This window comes from Aspergillus pseudotamarii, assembly GCF_009193445.1.
Source record: "Aspergillus pseudotamarii strain CBS 117625 unplaced genomic scaffold BDV38scaffold_24, whole genome shotgun sequence".
NCBI lineage: Eukaryota > Fungi > Ascomycota > Eurotiomycetes > Eurotiales > Aspergillaceae > Aspergillus > Aspergillus pseudotamarii.
Genome location: NW_022475038.1, coordinates 172,502 through 191,423, shown reverse-complemented (window position 1 = coordinate 191,423; position 18,922 = coordinate 172,502). Strand labels below are relative to the sequence as shown.

Genomic DNA, 18,922 nt, shown 5'->3' with positions numbered 1-18,922 from the left:
CCTAATAGCAAGTACAAGCCAGTACAGTACTTGGGATATCAGCGCTGTGATGATGTCTCTAATCTCTAATGATCAGCCACAGAGACGCAGACTTGGTGCTATCTGATGACACAAGGTCATAGGACCAACCAACCTGCAGCTGAAACCGTCAGGGACAGAGGTCAGGATGAGAAGTATAAAAAGGTATTAGGGGACTTACACATACCAAAATCTTCTAATTAACCTCTTATCTGGTTATCCTTACGAATCAAATTACTGATTTACTGGCATCACGGAAGATGGGTTTGCTGTGGAGACTACCACCGTTTGATTAGGCTCTTTCAAAAATGCAGGAAAGATTCTTTTCACAGTAATACCACCCTCCTGGGGTGTATCAAAAGGCAATATTTCCTGTAAAAGAGGGGATAAGCGTAGCAACAAAGCAGAAGTTGGCTTGCTCGACCAATAACCACTGTATACGTTCCACTACCTGGTAGGGTAGTACAAACGCAAACTCTATGAAGCGAGGAAAGCGAGCAAACTTAGCGAACTGCCCTTGGACCAGCGCTTAGAAGCTCGATGACTTCCTGGAGTGTCACCTCAAACGGCGTAGTCCGATCCATGTAGATATTTACATCCATTAACAACCCCCCCAACAAAACTATCACAAAGAAGAGAAAGAAAAGTGAACATACCAGATATCAATTTTCTCCGTCCCCAACGCCTGCAAACTCTCCTTTAACCCCCTCCGCAAATCCTCCGGCGTATGCTCATACGACAAAACACTCATCCCGCCCATTTGCTTCCCAACACCGGGATACAGCTTCGTCTCCATCACTAGACTCCGTTCGGCCCAGTTCATCTGACCCAGAAGCTCCTCTACTTCTTTATGTCCATGGCTGCGCTGATGTGGTACTTAAGGGTATGTTACTGAGGAGAGGGGGTTTTCTTATATTAGGTGTACATGGAGTGTGTGATGTGAGGTATGGTTGTACAAATGGGTGGGTGCGCTGATAATGATGATATTCCCGAATCTCAATCCGTTTTAGTTCCACTCATTTCCATTGTCCTTGATATTGCGATGAGATCTTGATGCGCGTCATGCCACGGCACCGCATCTATATCGATTCCCGGCAAGCCCAGAACCCAAAGACGACATACTGTTCAATACAATACAATACCACGTTGAAAATAACGGGCCAAGCCCATACCAGTTCCTATTATTGGATGACCCAAACAATTAAGAAAATAAAGTGGGCTCTAGCGCGTAAGCAATGTGCATTAGCGCCGGTGATAAGGGTCTTGATGATCTCATCGTCCGATCTCTTTCTCTTTCTCCAAGATAGTAGTTAAGGACTAGTAGGTAGTAGTAAGACTATGCATCCTTCCTTTCAACTCCATACATACAGCTGTACCTACATATACATACCCCAAAACAAACCCCCTCCCCTACCCCAACTAGATCACTGTACATCCCATTTTATAAGATAAAAAATATATAAAAAAAAAGGCTAAAGATATCTAAAAATCAACTTCTCCCCCCTCATCGCACGCCAACGATTCGTAGAAACCAACAACTCCCCACAGCCCCCAACCACCCACGGCCACTTCCGAATAAACTCCTCACTCACCTCCCAATTCGCCAGATCCTGTGGATCCCCCCACACCAACAACCCGCAGCTCTCGGTGCTCATATCCCAGAACCCCATGATATCCAGGCACAGCGGTTCATCGTCGAAGTCGCCGGCGCGGATGAGATTATCACGCATTCGTGGGTGCGGGAAGAAGTCGAGCCAGGGGTGGTGGGGGGTGGATTGTTGGAGTTGGGTCGGGCGGAGGTTAGGGGGGATCGTGGAGGGGATGGTGAAGCCGGGGCGGAGGGTGGTGAAGGGAGAGATTGCGTCGTCGTGCATCCATTCGTGGTGTTTAGGCATGCCGAGGGTGGTCATGATGGAGCCGAAGGCGCGGAAGACGTTGACTTTGGCGAGGGTGAGGAGGTGGTCGGAGGTCGGGGAACCGAGGATGTAGCTCTGGTAAGCGGTTTTGCTGAAGAGGTCGAGGATAGCGGCGGTTTGCTCGGGGGTGGGACAGTTTGATCGGGCAGTGGTTAGGGCGGTTGTGGGTGGGGATTGCGATGAAGATGAGGATGACGATGCTGTGCTGGACTCGGCTTCTTCGGGTTTGATGGTCAGGCCGAGCTTTTCGGCTCGTTTACGTTGGCCTGAGTTTCTCTGGTTAATATCTGGTTTTCTTTTCTTGTATACCCGTTCATTTTTAGGGTTTAGGTTGGGTGAGATTTTAGTGGGTATACGCACGATAGGCTCTCTGGTTGATCCTGTTCTGGCGCCGTCGCCGTTCCTTTGAGTCCGTGAGACCCTTCCAGTCATCGGGTTCCTTTTTTTGTGTCCGAATCGGTATAAGCTGTTCCGAATCGCGCTTGGGGATCTCGCTTGCGGGCGCCATTGTTGGGGACCTGGGGAGTGGTGGATGCTCGGGACGAACTATGGAGGCGTAAGTCGACGGTCTTATGCGTTTCGCTGACGGACAGTGTCTGGGTCGGAGTTAAGCTCGGTGGGGATCGTTTGTGGGGTTGCCGGTCTCCGTATGGTTATTACCGGTATGCCGTACGATTAATCTTCGGGCTAGACATACTGAAAGAATTGACTAACTGGAACATGCTTCATATCGAATTCTCATGAATGTGGACTATTCTTGTGCTGCCTTGCATCCTTTTCTTCTCCAATCCTTTTCGTTTTCTTTTACTCCCTATTCCCGCTATACATAAATCTACTAAATCAAGGAATAATATATATCTAGCTAGTATACCGTCAAACTAGACCATAATCCTCAATCCGAATTATAACCCATCCCAAAGGACGTGTTTGGCGTAGAGTAGTACAGTTTACAAAACTCAATTCACCGTGGACCTAACATCACTGTAATGTCCCTCGAACGTTGAACAATGAACATACAATACTCTGGTATTGGGCTATAAATGTCCTCTATTATTTTTATATTCTCTGCCTAATTGGCAGATCCGTACTATTGGAACTATGAATATAAAAGGGTGGGGGAGAAAGAGCCGTTTCATATTAAGCCGGGGCAAAAGAACCGGCGCCACATAACGTTTAGATTAAACCTGAGCAATACAACCAATATAGTGTCTACCTATCACATTTATTGATAGTCTTCGGCATTTATAGAGTGTCATTTACAATGATATTGTTATTCACCATATTGGGAAAGGGCTCCATTGACAAAATTAAATGAATGCGGCGCATAGGGATTTCCATGGGTTGTTAGTCGTTGTATGATGTGAGTTACTGAGCAATACGCTCACAGTGCACATCATCTACTAGTTGTACGATGAAATAACTGTTGATCCCAATCCAGCTCGGACAGCCCCGGGGGCTATCAGAGAAGGGTCAAATTCTTTATGTTATTAGATACAGGAAGGCAGCAAAGTATGATTGACTTTGACTGCCTTGCAGGGAGACAAATAGTACAAAATAGAAAAGCGCCCAAGATGTCCGATATCCCCTCAGATACACTAAGAATGCACTTAGCAGGAAGGAAGAGGGTCAGTGTAGACGCAAGAGTCACTGGGGCCAGAGCCAATCTCTTCGGGCTCACCAGAGCCTTCGGTGGCCTCGTAGGTCTTGCAGATATCCTTGACCTCAGTGGCGCAAGTGTCCGTGATGGTGGCTTTATCACCGTAGTTCTCGTTGACACCGGCGAGGACCTTGCCGTTGTAGGCCTTGACGTTGGAGATGGTGACAGTGCGCTGAGACTGGGAATCGCAGTTACCGCAGGAGCGGAAGAGCTTGCCGAAGTCGGAGACGACGAAGCCATCGATGCTGACCTCACCTCCGGCGTTGTGCTGGATCACCTTGTCCTCGGCACCCTGGGCACCACCGCCGATGACCTTGTAAGGACCGTTACCCTTCTTGAGGGAGAGTGCGTCTGCGACAAAAGTCAGTTTTCATCCGAATAAAAATAGACTACCAGCACATACCCTCGCAGACCTTCTCCCACCAGACGTTCTCGATGGTGCAAGCACCCTCACAGTGGACACCCTCAATCTGGTCAGTGCCGATGATGGCGTTCTTGAGGGTAGCACCCTCCTGGAGGATGAAGACGGCGTCGCTGTCGCCACCCTCATCCTGGCCAGTGCACTCGACGCCACGGCCGTAAGTCTTCAAGCCACCGTCGAAGACCTCGCCAGCGGCGATCTCCTTGGGCTCACTGAAAGTCTCAGTGCCAGCAGACTCGGGAATAGGGAACTCGCTGGCACCCAGTGCCATGGAGGCGAGGAGAGAGAGGAGGACAGCCTTAGGAAGCATTGTGAATAATTGAAGAAGTTGGTTATTGGAAGGAAAGGATCACTCTCAGAGCGTTAAAAAAGGGCACAATAAGTCAAAGAAAAGATGATTTTTGTCTGCTTAAATCCAAGGTTCATGGTCGTGGGAATGCAGAGGCTTTATAGCCTCAATGTGTCTGCTATGTTGCCATATGTACTCCCCTGCTCGAGTCATTGGCGGAATATAGACGCCCTTGGCACGTTTCAATATTTCCCTCCTACTCTCTTCCAGGTCGAAAGCACTCTTTCGGGACCAAGCTGAAACAGATAGCAGATATTCCGGCTGGGTAAGAATGTTCCGAAGTTTTCCCAAAGGCTTGATCTCTGGCAGGTCGCTTGGAAGGGCAAGTGGGTGACGATCACTGAGACTTGGAACGAACACTGACCACAAGCTTATATTAACTGTTTCACTGCCCAACAATGCCAAGATTCATGCATTAAACCATTTGCCGTCTCCGCACCTCTTGGCATTAACTCTGGGTTGGGGAGCTGTTAAAACTTGCAGCTTTACTGCGGACTTTTGATGTCGGATAAGCGGTAAATGACCCTTCTCATTTAGAAGGGCCCACATTGAAGCTGCACATTGCGAATTATACCTGATCCGACTGCACAAGACCCCGGAGACTAGGGCTAGCATCGTGGCGCAGCAAATCGTCCGACATGCCAAGAAGTCGGAAAGTGGCCCGGGAATTCTCCACACGGCTCCTGTGGACTTGGGCAAGACCAACAACCAACGAGAGTATGTCTTTAATCAACGTGTAGTAGTTATCGTAGCACGTCTTTATCATACTGCATATAATGCGCAGGTTATACTGCGTGTCGTGTATGCTGTGAATTGTAGTATATTCCAGCTTGCTCCCGCTTAACGATCATCTATCTCGAATTTATCTGGATAAGAAAATCACATCCCTTTTGGCAATCGGAGGAGCTCTTTTGTCGCGTCATCGTACATAATTGGAGGGAATACGTATGCCGTCCCATAGCGATCGGCAGCAGCCCTTCATTTAGTTTCCTCCTTTTGGAAGTTGAAGTGCAAGTCACACCCTTCGCGTCACAGCAATGGGTCCCTAATGCAACAGATACAATTTTCTCGCGGACCGAATCAAGGGACAAGAGTCATGCTCTGCAGGGTCTGGAACTTTGTTTAGTCGCCAGGTTCCAGCGTTAGCTTCACAGTGGAAGATAGAGCCCATAGCATAGCATGGAAGTATTCGGCATTGTGTTGATACGATCCCATCGGAATATCCGAACGTAGGATTCCATTATGGAGCCAGGGAGCCAGGGAGCCAGTCTGCAAAAAGATTCATGATACACGGGCTCTTCAGCTGGTAAGTCCTGGTGTACCAGTCTGCTAATGTCATCGAAACATGGCTAGCATTCCGTATACTGTTACAGCTCTCCGAAGAAGTGAGTTTCTTGGGCTGGTTGATACACTTGAAGAATTAGGAAAGGAGCTGAATTTTGACAGGCGGAAGAACTACTTGAGGTAGTACCGTGTAGCATTCTTCAGTTCTAATTGAAAGTCTATCCTTCAATCATATTTGCGGAGACCCCTGATGTGTACCGAAATCAATGGGCCTTGAAGGCGTGCCGCTGCGGCCAGTTACCGTATCCGAAAGAAGACGGATTCCGCTATCCATAGTCTATTGAGCATACCCCTGAGCTCCACATGTTATCACTAAGCAATATATGGCAGAAAGAGTGGCAAACCAAGGAGATATAGCCTCAACCCTGGGAGCGCACTGCTGACGTCTTCGCTTAGTTGTTTTCTTTTTATTTACTACTCTTCGGTCTGACGTGTCGTATCCACTTCACAGACGATGCCAGAGCAATTCCTCCATAGGGCCCGTGCGATATTTCTTGACATCAAGATTCGAAGTAGGTTGTTTGTTCTCGACGTTCTTCCTCGGTATACAGGCCAACAAGAGTAGCATTGGAGATCGAGCGGGTAATATGGGTCACACTCACTACATAGATCAGATCACAACTCGGAGTTCCCGTAACACATATACTGAACATATGCACCAGCACGCTCTGGAGTCTGAAACCCATCAGCTTGTTCATACATCCAAGCCATACAGCACTTGACTGCGGGTATTTGACATTGACAAGCAATGTTTCACGCCCACAGAGCATGCTTCTATAATGGTACCAAGCGAAGGGGCCTCACTAGAGAGGAAATATTCCCTTTAGCTACATAAGCAACCATTAGCAACTAGGTCACAGATCATGGCAAATGACGGATTTCAACAACGCTCCTTATCCGCTCTGATCATCACAATGAGCGGGTTAAAGTAGGCTCCCGTATAACGTCATGGCAATGGGCATGCCATGATCAGCCCCAGCCAAGATGTTGTATACTAATCATGCTTTCTTGGTCAGATGTTTAGCCCCTAGCCGAGCCGGCGAAGCAAGGTATACCAAATATATACCACCTACGTACTTCATAGCACTATTTATGTGCGTTACGGACTATTGGTGGAACCTCTCCGGGGTTTCCAGAAGAGCCTTTCTGTCGCTCCACATGGTAAAGTTATTTGTGCTGTAATGTTTCCAATAATGTTGCATACGGGGTGTTCGGAGTCACCAACTGAGAATTAAAAGTTAGCAAAAAGGTCATTTACTAGTTAGGTACGACAGGCACCTGTAGGATATGTGCATATGAGGCGCTTTAGCGGGCTTCATCAATGATAATTCTGTATTGGTGGGGCGTCGGGCGTTATCCAGTGAGGCTTTATCAAAAATATTGAGGGCCTGTCTTAGGTATGAGTGCATAAACTCGGGACTGATGCCGGGTTTGTGGGACAGGAAGGGGTGGTCTGACAAGACCTGAACTCCACTCTTGACGGTGAGACATAGGGTCTCTTCCAATCGTTTTATGAGCTGTTGACCCCGTCTAACTTTTAACTGGCACATGATGCCTCTCGGTCTAGTAGGGAATAGTGACGTTCGCTGGACATAGACAAGGACAAAGGCGAACAGAGAACAACATTTGATCCCCCACATGTGAAGCATAGAACTTCACTTTCAGGTCGGCCTTATTCTTCACCAACAGGGAGCTTAGATGGTCTGAAAACAAAAAGAAAAGCGAGGCGACCTGCGTCTGAGATAAGGCGAACGGATGTCTACTGACAAAGTGAAATGCACTGAATACTAGATTACATCACAGAATTATCAGTGTATTATCAACTATATCGTGTATGGTGGTTCGTTTTTATATAAAGTTCTAGACTTTCACTAGAGACCTCTTAAGGTGCGCTGCTCTGAGTTTCTTAGATGTCAACAATATTAAACAAGTATTAACAAGTATTAGCACGATTAGGTTGACAATATCAAATGCGCTGGCCTTCAATCTTTCACGCAACACACATTAGTGGGAAGTAGTAAAGCCTCCGAGTCAAGGTTTGCTCCAGAAACGCCAGTCTTGCATTGACTCACGCTGCTAAACAAGCAAGCTTGAAGGGCGGCACTTATTCCTCCCGTTCGGCATCGGGAAGACTTTGATCTTTCGTCAACCTTGGGTTGCGGATGCAAAGAGAAAAGGCGATCAGAGGCACCGTCAGACATATGCCAGTGATGCAAAGGAGACGCTGGACCTCTCTATATGCTAGGGTGACAGCTTCCCGCTCAGGTGTTCCGACAGGATACGAAACGATAAAATCAAAAGGCTGCCCAAAAGCTAAATCGGTGAGAGTGGCATTTGCAACACCAAGGTGCTTAGTGAGCTCTTTACCCATCCTCTGTCTCCATATAGCGCCAGAAATTGTACCTCCTATAGCGCTTCCAACGTTGTACAACGCCAGGTACAGACCAGTGATTACAGCGAGATCTGTGAATCTTAGACTAGATCGTTCAATGTAGAGATTTGTACTCACGCTCGTGTTTCGTGGCAGCCTGTATACTTGCTTGGGCCGGGTATGGGAACATGCCACCAGCTGACAACACAAATCAGTTTGGGCTAACCCTCTTAGTCATTGTATAACAACTCACCAATACCCAAAAGTACCTCTCCGCCGATAATACCAGAATAGCTTGAGCTACCTGTCCCTCCGCGAAACTGTATGAGAATGCCGAAAGCCACCGCGAAAAGAATGGTTCCGGCAACTATGAAAGGCTTCAGTTGTTTTACCTTGATAATGATCGCCCCGAGTATACATCCTGTTATAACGGATGCAAAGCTAGTGAAGTCAGAAAGGTTCGTTTTTCGGGGAAAAGGAAATTGCATTGCAGCTATAGCGGACCTGTATAGAGACGAGATACGTGATGCACTGAGGACACTTTGGTCAAATGCGACTTGCAACACGGTGTAGAGGTATGTGCCCTGCAATGACCAAGCTACAGGGTTATTAGCATAGTATTTAGGCACCAGACTCACATCGACATACCTAAGTTGAGCATCGTTGCTATGCCGAGAGCGCCCCAAACCGCGCGGTCCTTGAGCAGCTACATCTTATTAGTGACTGCTCGAGAAAGAATCCACAACCGCTTACTTTGAAGGGAACCATGGGATACCGGGCGTAAGAACGCTCCCAAATGACAAACAGGGGCAGACAGATTAAACCTATAATTAGCGGTGCCAAAATCTTCGCAGTCTTCCATTGCTCGGCCGCGGCACCGGCGATCGTGAATGGAACAAGAATAAGAGCTAAGAAAGCAATCAAAAGCAGGATTCCCACCACATCCAGGTACCAAAACAATTCTTTAGCAAATTTCCCTACACCTAGAAGCCGAATAGGATGTTGATATGTCTCAACATTGGCCTTTTTGGCTTTGCGATGTCCAACAAGCAGCGTCGCAAAGAGTGGGATGGTACAAACTAACATGAATCAGATAAGATCCCAAGTTTGCAAGAAATTTACCTACTAGGAAATATGATTGCAAACATCGCAATGCCCCAGTTCCAGCTGGTGACTTTCAACACGGCAGAGGCGATGTCGCCACCAACCCAGGTATTTATAAGGAAAGGAGTCGCAGGGATATAGGAAAAGAGCAGACGGGATCGAAGGGAAGTCGTATCTGCTACTAGAACTTCGACAAGTAAAATCATCGTCGTATATCCGACCTAAGGACAACGCTCCGGTTAGAGTTTATAGTATACAACACTCGAAGAGAATAGAATACCTGGTATAGAACAGCGCCCGCGCAGAAAGTCTCGACGTTGTCGGCACAAGCCTCCACGATAGTCCCTGAGTGCGTCAGTAGTGTTCAGTATCCAATACACAGGCAATCCCTACCAATGGTGTAGAAGAAAGCCGAGAGGAAGATCAGCTCAACTCTCCCGAAGACATCGGCGATTTTTGCAGCTGTTGGCTGTCACTCCAAGTGTCAGTGAAGGACAGCAAAAAGGATGAAATGCCTTACCTGTGCAGCAGCTGCAATAACATTACGCAAAACAGTGATCGTAGGAAGCAAACTGTGCTTAGCATAGCTACTGGTTGCCAAAGGCTGTCGACATTAGTTCTTATCAAGGAGGGAAAAAAAGAAAAAGTATCACAGCAGGTAATATACCTGATAAGTCACTCGCAGCTGTCCATCCAAGCCATATACATAGGCTACCAAAAAGATTCCGAAGAACAGAAAGACACGAGCTACAAGCCCCAGTTGCGACGAAATAGCTGCGATGCGTTTGACACCTGGATTTTTAAACTCCGCCTCGTCCTGAAGTTCGTGAGTTTGGACTGCATCTTGAATATGTGGATTCTTTTCGGCGGACATCTTGCACTGCCCTCGTCGTTATCGGTATATGAGAGCAGAGGAAGAGGACAATTTCGTCAAGACTATATTATGAGGTAAAGGGGGAGGGGACAGCAGTATGAAAAGAAAACAAAAAAAAAAAAAAAAAAAAAAAAAAAAAAAGAAAAAAAAAAAAAAAAAAAAAAGAAAAAAGGCACCATATCTGAACGTGACCAAAAAGAAAAAATATATCATGACAAGAAAGGTGAGCGAATCATATCTGATAAGGCATCTGCAAGCGCTCTTTCTTGGGTCATAGTCTCGAAATGATCCCGGCATGACCGAGACATTGCCTAGGAGTCTAGAGTTTTACAGCGGCTGGGACAGGGAAAATTGCCTCAAAAGACACCAAGAATGTCGAGTTCCCAAGGCGTGGCATGGAATGATCTCGTATTTTGCTCTCAGCCATTGGCTGGGAAAGCCCGCCAAGCCCGCATTTCGGCCCTGAGTGGGACCTGTTTTATCAATCTAATCTGATACCCACCAACAAAGAATATACATAAAGCTCACCGTTAACCTAATAAATGTCATGCTTTGCTCTCATTTCTTCCCATCCCGAGGGTAGACCTGGTCTTTGAACCATGGGCACTATCCAAGTGGCTTTGTGTGGAGGCCCTCAATCAGAATTGAGGACGGCGCTGGTGAAGATATTCAGTTACCTAATTGCCAAATGAGATCAAAACGCCACTCGTTCGTTGATGAACTGACCCGGAAATTACCCCACCAATACCTTGGCACGTTCGTACTTTTCAAGTCTTTGTGTTCTTGCTATTAGCATGCCCCAATTAAGCGATAGCCTGTCGTACAATAGCGAAAACTTTGGATGATGGCCCCCATTCAAGACCGGCATCGGCATCGCTATCATGGTTCGACGTTAATGCGCATCCCGGCATTATGGCGCCATGACGCTCCCCACAGAAAGATTCTATGAGCCGACCTAAGCGCTATGGTTACAGACCTTTGCAGTACGAGTCATGCTGGGCAACCCATAAATACCACAAGAATACACACGCCAATACTGAAGAATGTGGACGGAAACTGGGCGAAGTTCATTTGACAGTCGAAATGCATGGATTCAAGGAGCCCCTGATGGATAAGACAATTGAAGTCGTACAAGAGGCCGACTATGGTAGCTAATCGCATGCCATAGCCAATTGATATACACTGATAGGAGAACAATTTATGTTCAAGAGATACCGTCAGGATGACAATGGAACCACGAGTGACGCACCTCAAACAGTTACGATGTCCCTATCATACCCCATCCTGACAACAGCTGTGCAAGTGGGGCCTGGCAAAGCCTTGAGGAATGTAATAGAAGCCAATTATAGGCAAAGCCAATGTGTACGTATCCAGTTGATAAAAACTGACAGCTGTCTATCTTTGCGCAATAGATGATTCAAGGAGGGATCACCTGTGGGATGGTTTGGCCTTCAAATCCTCGCCTCTCCCACCTAGTCGAGCCTCGGTGTCTTCTGGCTGTATCTCAATGGAGTGTGGCCATGCAGAACGACTCGTGGAAGCCGTTGAACAATACCTAAGTAATTTCGGACGAAGGATTTACAGGGTTGCAGCGATGAACCTTCTTGCACAAAACACTAATGGCGTGCAGGTGAACGGGCCACTAAGCCGATCACGCAATGAGGAATTTGTTGCTAGTAGGCTCATACCTTTCGATATTCTCTCAATGCCAACAAGGCTCAGGCTGATATTCGTCTATCGCTATATGCAGGCGCTGTTTCTATCGCATGTTGATCAATAGGACAGGATAGTAGAATACGGATCTGAATCATGTTCCGATAGGTAACGTGATAGATTCCTCACATCTATGCTGCGTCCTGCAAGCCGCTTGTATAGAAAAGGGTGGACAGCTCGCAAGACTTCTAGTGAACTCATATAAAGGGCTCTGGAGACTATATTAGATATTAAGCTGTGGTTGACAAGAGCATCTAGCTTCTCTGCGTTCACTCCCATCTCATCGAGGTCTTACAGATGGCCACATTCGCGTTGAAGTATCAGCTGCGCACCTCAAGCTAGATATTGGCATCAACTGTGCCAAAGGCCAGGCTGAAGCGGGCCTTGTCTTCAGAGCTGTCGGCAGTAAGCCAAGCTAACACATTTCCTGTTGACAGCGCCGTCCGATTTCTCGTTCACCACCGGGGTGGTACAGATGAACCTAACACACAAAGGTTTGTTAAGCACTTAGCGACTGTGAACCAACACAACTGCTTTAAAAGAATTATGGCCATCTATCCAGTCACTGGGTGCTGTGTACCTTGTCAAGTAAAATCTCAACTACGGGCTTGAATGCCTCAGTCTTGCAAATGCTAATATGCAAGATTTAGTAGGATGCCCTCTGCTTTAATGCAAATATTCTTTAGTTTAGATATTGTGAACTCCTGGGGGTGCGGTTCTTGCCGTAGTGTTCATCGGGTTGCAGGGTGACAGACATTGTTAGGATACCTCTTTGTGCTGAAATTTCTAAAACTTGATTAGAAAGAGACCCAGCCGATATCTCTTTGTGCCTACCTTACAATCACTACCCATTCTTATACTTCCCAGCTTTCTCTCAGTGCAAACCATTGTCGACTATTATATTTTTCGGGCATGAAGAGTTCAACCACTCAAATTGTGGGAAGTTTTCTGTGAAGCTTGAATCCGCATAAATGCTTATACGAAAGCAACACAGACCCTAACATATAGGCCAAATTGAGATAACTAGTTCTCCAGAGCCTGTTTACTATACACGTATCTTCAATAATCACAGCACGAAAGCATGCGTCAATATCTCGCAAGCTGTTAGAGATGCGTATTGTCACAATGTTTGCGGCTAGTGGTACCTAGGATAATCCAGCGATTGTACAGCGAGGCGAGGCAGTACCCAAGTATTAGAAGCATGCTGCGGAAGGAGAGAAATAGCATTTTCTCTTGCAAACATAGCGGATATCCTGCTTTCGAGCCAAGGTCAAATATGTTGAACCTGTACTCAGTCGAAGATACAAGTGACGATACATATACATGAATGGTTAAAACGCGACACTGTATGCTTCCGTTAAACAGGGCTTGGACAAAATATCGGCGCTGAAGTAATAGAAGACCGATCATCAATTTAACCAGCAGTTACTTCGTCCATCGTTTCTGCCTTCAACTTAGTGTGGGACATAATCAGAGGTCCAAGGTTTTCTACTCGCTCTTCATATTGCAGGCACAACTGTATCGTCGGAAGTTATATGAGTTTGTCAAGCGAATAATTCCAGCTTCGAGATCAACTTCCCGGTTTTCGATCCACCGCACATACGATGTCCTCCTAAGAACGTCTTCACGTCAACTGCCAGGTTGCTAAGATGAAGAACCTGTGTCGGTCATGTGGTATTCCAGACAACAGGAGTGGAAAAATGAATCGCCTGCCTTTGACCCATGCCACCGTGTGGTGCCGTTCGCCACGGAATCATCTGCTAAATTCGCCTGGAGTTGTGTTTGGAATGGGACTCGATAATAACAGTGATTGCGTGGGTTAGATTCAGCCATTCTAGACTGGCAAAGGTCCAAAAAAAAAAAAAAAAAAAAAACCTGATGTTTCATTATCACTCCCTGCACGAGGAGAAGTTTTCCATGATCGTCCACCTATGATGTGCTGATTAGCATGATATGTGCGGCTGCATGTGACCCGCCCTGTACGCAGTCAGTTCCAGAGAGAGTAAGTAGGGAATGTCCTCATACGTTAGTTTTATGCACGCTAGCAGTTTAAAGGCCAATCCAAACCAGCTATTCCGCGCCGCACGCCACTCGTCGCATCGCAGTCTCAATCATCCGTTATGATTGCCCCATTATAAACTCGAGGATGAGTCTAATGAGATCATCGCAATGGCTGGGAAAACATTCCCTTCGCAGCTCCTTGCCTGCTGCCGGTGGAGTTGTCCATTTAGCGTCAACACTACTAGGACTGGGCCTTAGTGATAGAGGACGCATGAGGCCATATGTCGCACGCAACGTTTCCTGATGATGTGATTTCTCTGGCTCCAAAAGAGTTGAGAGACGACAAGCGGGGAGAAAAAGAAGAGGAACGGTTTAAATAATATTGATGATAAAATATATAAGATAAGTAAATGGTAAGGAATAAGATCTTCATTAACGGTCTAGGAAGTGGGGGATCAGGTTAGCATGTTAAGAGGGTGGTGTGTTTTGGAGAAGTTTGGCCGCCCTATATGTAACTAGCTCAATCTGGTAGAACGTCTTTTCAAATAACTGGACCACCAACATGCCGGAGTTAGTCCGTTGCTCCTAGGGTCCTCCGCTTGTTGCAAGTCTGTCACAGAAGGCCGATGGAATATATATGTACGGTACAGTACAATTCCATACTTGAGCGCCCTCTTCAATTCTAGATCGGATGTGAAAAAGCAGAGAAATCGTAGAAGCCAAACGTCCAGAGAGGGCAAGGACCAGGCTTAGCCATAAACGGAGTAATGTCATGTTCTGTGACTAATATTTTTAAATTAGGTAGAAAGGAATTGAGAGGCTCTTCGCGACATGGGGGATTAGTACCAATACAGGAAGTAGATACGGAGTATTTATACATAAATAACCCTGCACCATGCACACATGAACACCAGATTTTTAAGGTTTCATATCGCGACCTGAACAGGACAAAATAAACAGAAATACAATAAAAACACAGAATTGTCGTATTATACTTTTTTCTCTCTCCCTGTCCTTTTCTTCTTCGGTCCTAGCTTCTATCAAGATCTAGGCAAAAATTTGTAATTAAGAAGAACGAGAGAGGGAGAAGATGATGGACACTCATGGATTGAGAAAATGGTGACGCATGGCATGGTTACCTAATCTGGGAGAAGTCCTCATTTATTCGCCGACCGCGGTAGAGGTCCTCAGGAACAAAAGAACTAACGATTGATTCATGACAACCAACTACCATTACTTACTATTCTACCTTTTTTCCTCCCTCACCGGAGAATCTGACTATTTTTTTTTTAGGTGGTTCCTCATTCTCTCCAAGATATCCCTGTCCTTATTACACTTGTCCTCCTAGTCCTCCTTCCCCCCTCCTTCCCCCCCTCCTTATCTTTCCCAAAGCTCGTGACATCCTATTCTTGCCGACTTGTACTTTTATAACCATTGTGGATTTTTCTCAATCGACGAATCGTCATCCTCAATCGACTTTCTCAATTCGGCGTCATCTTTTGCAAAATACATCACACGTCTAGTGACTTCGACTTGGAACCGGTGCATCTTGAGTTCAGTTTATCGCGTCGGAGCTTTGGATAGCTTCCCCGCACTACAGCTCGGACACCATGTAAGTGGAACAAAAGAACCAAGATAAATAAAAAACGAAAAGGGTCTCCTGGCGACCATCAACCATAATATCTAACCGAAAGTAATAATGAATATAGGCGTATCACTGTCAGTGTCATCCGACCGGACCAAGCCGATGCTGATATCATATCGCTTGAGGTGGGTGGGGACATGACCGTTGAACTTCTCAAAGCTATCGTCGAGAGCGAAACCGCTGTTCCCCCGAGCGCTCAACGAATCGTCTACAATAATCAGTTGCTCGGAGATGATGCATGTACCCTTGATCAGGTTGGAATCGGGGAAGGAGATATGTTGGGGGTCCATGTTACGCTGCGGAGTCCTCAGGCGCCCGCCCGCACTGCTGGCGGCCCTAGCGCTTCTGCTGCGCAACAAAACCTCCAACGGCGTCAGGCAATGAACCCAGATCCCGAGACCATCCGGTTACACATTCTAGGCGACCCTCGAGTGCGCGAAGCTGTCCGACGGCAAAACCCGGAATTGGCGGATGCAGCCAGTGATGCTCAGCGGTTCCGCGACGTATTCCTCAACCAACAGAGGCGGGAGGCTCAGTTAGAGGCTGAGAAGGAGGCCCGTATTGCAATGTTGAACGCAGACCCGTTCAACCCGGAAAACCAGCGACAAATTGAAGAGATCATTCGCCAGAATGCGGTGACAGAGAACCTCCATAATGCCATGGAGCATCATCCGGAATGTGTGTTCAGTCATTTTCTTCCTGTGACAGAATGGCTTTGCTAACTGTCATAGCGTTCGGTCGCGTGACCATGTTGTACATACCAGTCGAAGTCAACGGCCACAAACTCAACGCATTCGTCGATTCTGGCGCCCAGGTCACCATCATGTCCCCCGAGTGTGCAACCGCATGCAACATCATGCGTCTGGTGGACCAGCGATACGGGGGAATTGCTAAAGGAGTGGGCACCGCGAATATCCTGGGGCGCGTCCATTCGGCTCAGATCAAGATCGGAAGCATGTTCTTGCCATGTTCCTTTACTGTGATGGAAGGCAAGCACATCGATCTCCTCCTGGGTCTGGATATGTTGAGGCGGCATCAGGCCTGCATCGACCTCAGGAGGGGAGCACTGGTCATTCAAGACCAAGCCGTGCCATTTTTGGGAGAGGCAGATATTCCTAAGCATCTGCAAGATGAATTCGAGGATGAGCCTTTGGTCAAAGGAGCTGACGGTGCCGAAGTCGGCGCTCGAACGGGTGCGGTTACTCACCAGGCACAAGGATCCGGTGGCACCAGCTCATCTACGGCACCTCCGTCTCGTCCAACTCCGGCACAATCATCCCGTTGGCCACAAGATTCCATCGCGAAGATCACCGAGCTCGGTTTCACTCGGGAAGAGGCTATGCGGGCGCTAGATGCAGCTAATGGGGACCTCGACGGGGCCATTGGCTTCCTGATATGACATGTGAGTTCCAGATGCTATAAATTACGAAATCTTGACGTGTTTCCGGTACCTTACCGCTGCATCACGCCGTCATTGAGCGGTGGAGACAGCGATTGTTGCCCAGATATCCCAAAAATCCTGTAATCGACTCCTGTCGCTGTGTGGATGAGAGAGGACTCTGAGGGACCGGCGAGGCGTGTCATTGGTAGAGAGACACACCCCTCCCCATCTGCATTTCAGTTATATCGGCTGCAGCTTACCGCATTATCAGCTCCACCCTTGGCCTCCCTGGCCTGTGCCCCTTGTGGCGCTGCTGGTCGAGTCAGCGTAGCGGTCTAGTCGCCCCGATTATGAATACAAACATTATCTGCACTTGCGGTGAATGCGTTCTATGCTGTGCCTCGTAAATGGAGTCTCATGTATTGAAGTGGAGCCTCTTCGTTTATTTCTTGTCTTACTTTTTCGATCAGTCACGTAGCCCTAAAACTAAGTACTTCCACTGCAGAAGGTGGAACGTAAGATTCCAGCCTCGCATTGCGATCTAAATTTGCCATTGACTCCATCCGTGATAGTGAAATTGCAGTCCTTTCAGAAGTACTACGACGTAGTATTATTCCCAACCCAGACCTATATTCTACTTCTACCCGGTCTGTACCAGGGGCCCAACCCACATACAAGTTACTCGCTCTTGGACTTACTCAGTAGCTTCCCCCGCAACCTAAAGAGCATGTCCAACGCCATAAACGCCCCTGGACCAAGTTAGCCGCCACCGATCGCCCTGCCGAAACCACCAGCCATGAAAAAAAAAAAAAAACAAAAGAGATGATAAAGAAAACATAAAACCACAAGCGTGAAACACCCACAAAGAAGAAAAAAAAAAGATTAAAATAAACGTAAACTTACCAAGCATCACATAAGGCGCATACAACATAGTCAAATCCTGCTTCTGGGCGACCGTGCGATCGTCCCAGCCCCAGACCTCTGCCAAGCAAGCACTCGAGGTCACGAATGATTGAACTCCAAACACCAACAAATGCATTGGGACCAGGGGGTCATCTGTCGGTATCCTTTCTGTTAGCTTCCGATATTTACGAGATGATGATTACACCCCACTATCACCATCATCCCCGACGGGTAAAAAACAAAAAGTAAATAATAAAAATATTAGGCTATTTTACCTTTGAGCAACGCGCCAAGAGCCCAGAGACTCAACGGTGCGTGATAGACAAGTTCCATTGCGATAAAGGTGGAGAACCACGCCGGAGCGGGCTCCGAGAAGAATTTGTCATGGTAGGTGGTTATGTAGTAGGAACGGATATGGTGGGAAAGGTTAGTCTGGAGGATGGAGGGGAGAAGGGGGACTGTGTCGATGACTGGATTGGTGCGTTAGTATTGTTCCAATGTACCGATATCAGTGTGGAGAAGCCTGTTAAGGAGGGAGAGATTTACGGAAAATGATAGGGAGGTGGATGGCGAAAAAAATGAAGTAGATTAGGTCGCGTTTTCGCGATATGAGAGATGCAGATTGCACCATGGTGTTTCGTATCTAGGAGGTGGCAATTCACTGAAAATCGATAAATCAAATTTTTCTTGATGTATACGTGCATGTATATATGTATGTTATATGTGGTATGGGTATGGGTATGTGTGAATGAAATCTTTTGTTGGAGGTCAAAGGTTCTTGAGAGCTAACGTGACTGCTGTCAACAAACGGAACACCAACATGAGAAGTCAGGTCAGGTGATCCGCAGGGACAGGAGAGGAGGCAAGGAGGGAAGAAAAGACGGGAAAAAGCAAACATGCGCAATCTCTCGAAAGGCCCCCGCTGTTCATCGACGACCCGAGAAACTGGGAAGAAGATACGCAGGAGTACTATTTGCTTTTTTCACTGCACGAGGCCTAAACATAGCTTAAGCTTACATAGGTCCGCGGATCGGTACCTGCTATTATCTTTTAACGGGCTAGTTAAGTTTAGTGTCCCAAGAACAGTGACCCAGCAGTTGGGACTCAATGCTAATCAATCTCTTTGCTTTTTCTGAGATTTTGACCTTGCATCATATCATGCTTCGATCTTATCAGTTAAAGATATCCTGAACAGCAATTCCAGGAAACACTCTCGACTCCCACC

The 18,922-nt window shown here is 47.1% G+C and overlaps 4 protein-coding genes across 4 annotated transcripts; all 4 read right to left on the bottom strand.

Moving 5' to 3' along the window:
- Positions 1-1,489: 1,489 nt before the first annotated feature.
- Positions 1,490-2,519, bottom strand: BDV38DRAFT_245861 (DUF3425 domain-containing protein; the record flags this gene model as incomplete). Its single annotated transcript, XM_032054475.1, has 2 exons — positions 2,295-2,519; positions 1,490-2,200 (listed from the first exon to the last, which is right to left on the bottom strand). The coding sequence occupies exons 1-2, from the start codon at positions 2,440-2,442 to the stop codon at positions 1,491-1,493; spliced, it is 858 nt and encodes a 285-aa protein (XP_031913973.1). The 5' UTR covers positions 2,443-2,519.
- Positions 2,520-3,360: 841 nt separating this feature from the next.
- BDV38DRAFT_81603 (pectate lyase) lies at positions 3,361-4,550 on the bottom strand. Its single transcript, XM_032063968.1, has 2 exons — positions 3,995-4,550; positions 3,361-3,942 (listed from the first exon to the last, which is right to left on the bottom strand). Exons 1-2 carry the CDS (start codon positions 4,320-4,322, stop codon positions 3,542-3,544), a joined length of 729 nt encoding a protein of 242 aa, XP_031913972.1. The 5' UTR covers positions 4,323-4,550; the 3' UTR covers positions 3,361-3,541.
- Positions 4,551-7,248: 2,698 nt separating this feature from the next.
- Positions 7,249-10,174, bottom strand: sit1 (putative siderochrome-iron transporter Sit1). Its single transcript, XM_032054474.1, has 11 exons — positions 9,848-10,174; positions 9,701-9,784; positions 9,574-9,649; positions 9,461-9,525; positions 9,203-9,401; positions 8,830-9,155; positions 8,725-8,782; positions 8,581-8,674; positions 8,330-8,517; positions 8,215-8,274; positions 7,249-8,168 (listed from the first exon to the last, which is right to left on the bottom strand). The coding sequence occupies exons 1-11, from the start codon at positions 10,052-10,054 to the stop codon at positions 7,810-7,812; spliced, it is 1,716 nt and encodes a 571-aa protein (XP_031913971.1). The 5' UTR covers positions 10,055-10,174; the 3' UTR covers positions 7,249-7,809.
- A 6,968-nt stretch (positions 10,175-17,142) lies between these two features.
- BDV38DRAFT_81163 (EXPERA domain-containing protein) lies at positions 17,143-18,460 on the bottom strand. The gene is made up of 4 exons (XM_032063965.1): positions 18,244-18,460; positions 17,973-18,167; positions 17,698-17,850; positions 17,143-17,543 (listed from the first exon to the last, which is right to left on the bottom strand). The coding sequence occupies exons 1-4, from the start codon at positions 18,326-18,328 to the stop codon at positions 17,473-17,475; spliced, it is 504 nt and encodes a 167-aa protein (XP_031913970.1). The 5' UTR covers positions 18,329-18,460; the 3' UTR covers positions 17,143-17,472.
- Between the last annotated feature and the right edge of the window lie 462 nt (positions 18,461-18,922).

Coding starts and splice junctions, on each gene's coding strand:
- BDV38DRAFT_81603 (XM_032063968.1), bottom strand. CDS start 4,322: ATGCTTCCTAAGGCTGTCCTCCTCTCTCTCCTCGCCTCCATGGCACTG. Junction 3,943..3,994: donor GTGGGAGAAGGTCTGCGAGG/GTATGTGCTGGT, acceptor CTTTTGTCGCAG/ACGCACTCTCCCTCAAGAAG.
- sit1 (XM_032054474.1), bottom strand. CDS start 10,054: ATGTCCGCCGAAAAGAATCCACATATTCAAGATGCAGTCCAAACTCAC. Junction 9,650..9,700: donor TTATTGCAGCTGCTGCACAG/GTAAGGCATTTC, acceptor TTGGAGTGACAG/CCAACAGCTGCAAAAATCGC. Junction 8,783..8,829: donor ATCCCATGGTTCCCTTCAAA/GTAAGCGGTTGT, acceptor AATAAGATGTAG/CTGCTCAAGGACCGCGCGGT.
- BDV38DRAFT_81163 (XM_032063965.1), bottom strand. CDS start 18,328: ATGGTGCAATCTGCATCTCTCATATCGCGAAAACGCGACCTAATCTAC. Junction 17,851..17,972: donor TCTTGGCGCGTTGCTCAAAG/GTAAAATAGCCT, acceptor GGATACCGACAG/ATGACCCCCTGGTCCCAATG. Junction 17,544..17,697: donor TGCGCCTTATGTGATGCTTG/GTAAGTTTACGT, acceptor AACTTGGTCCAG/GGGCGTTTATGGCGTTGGAC.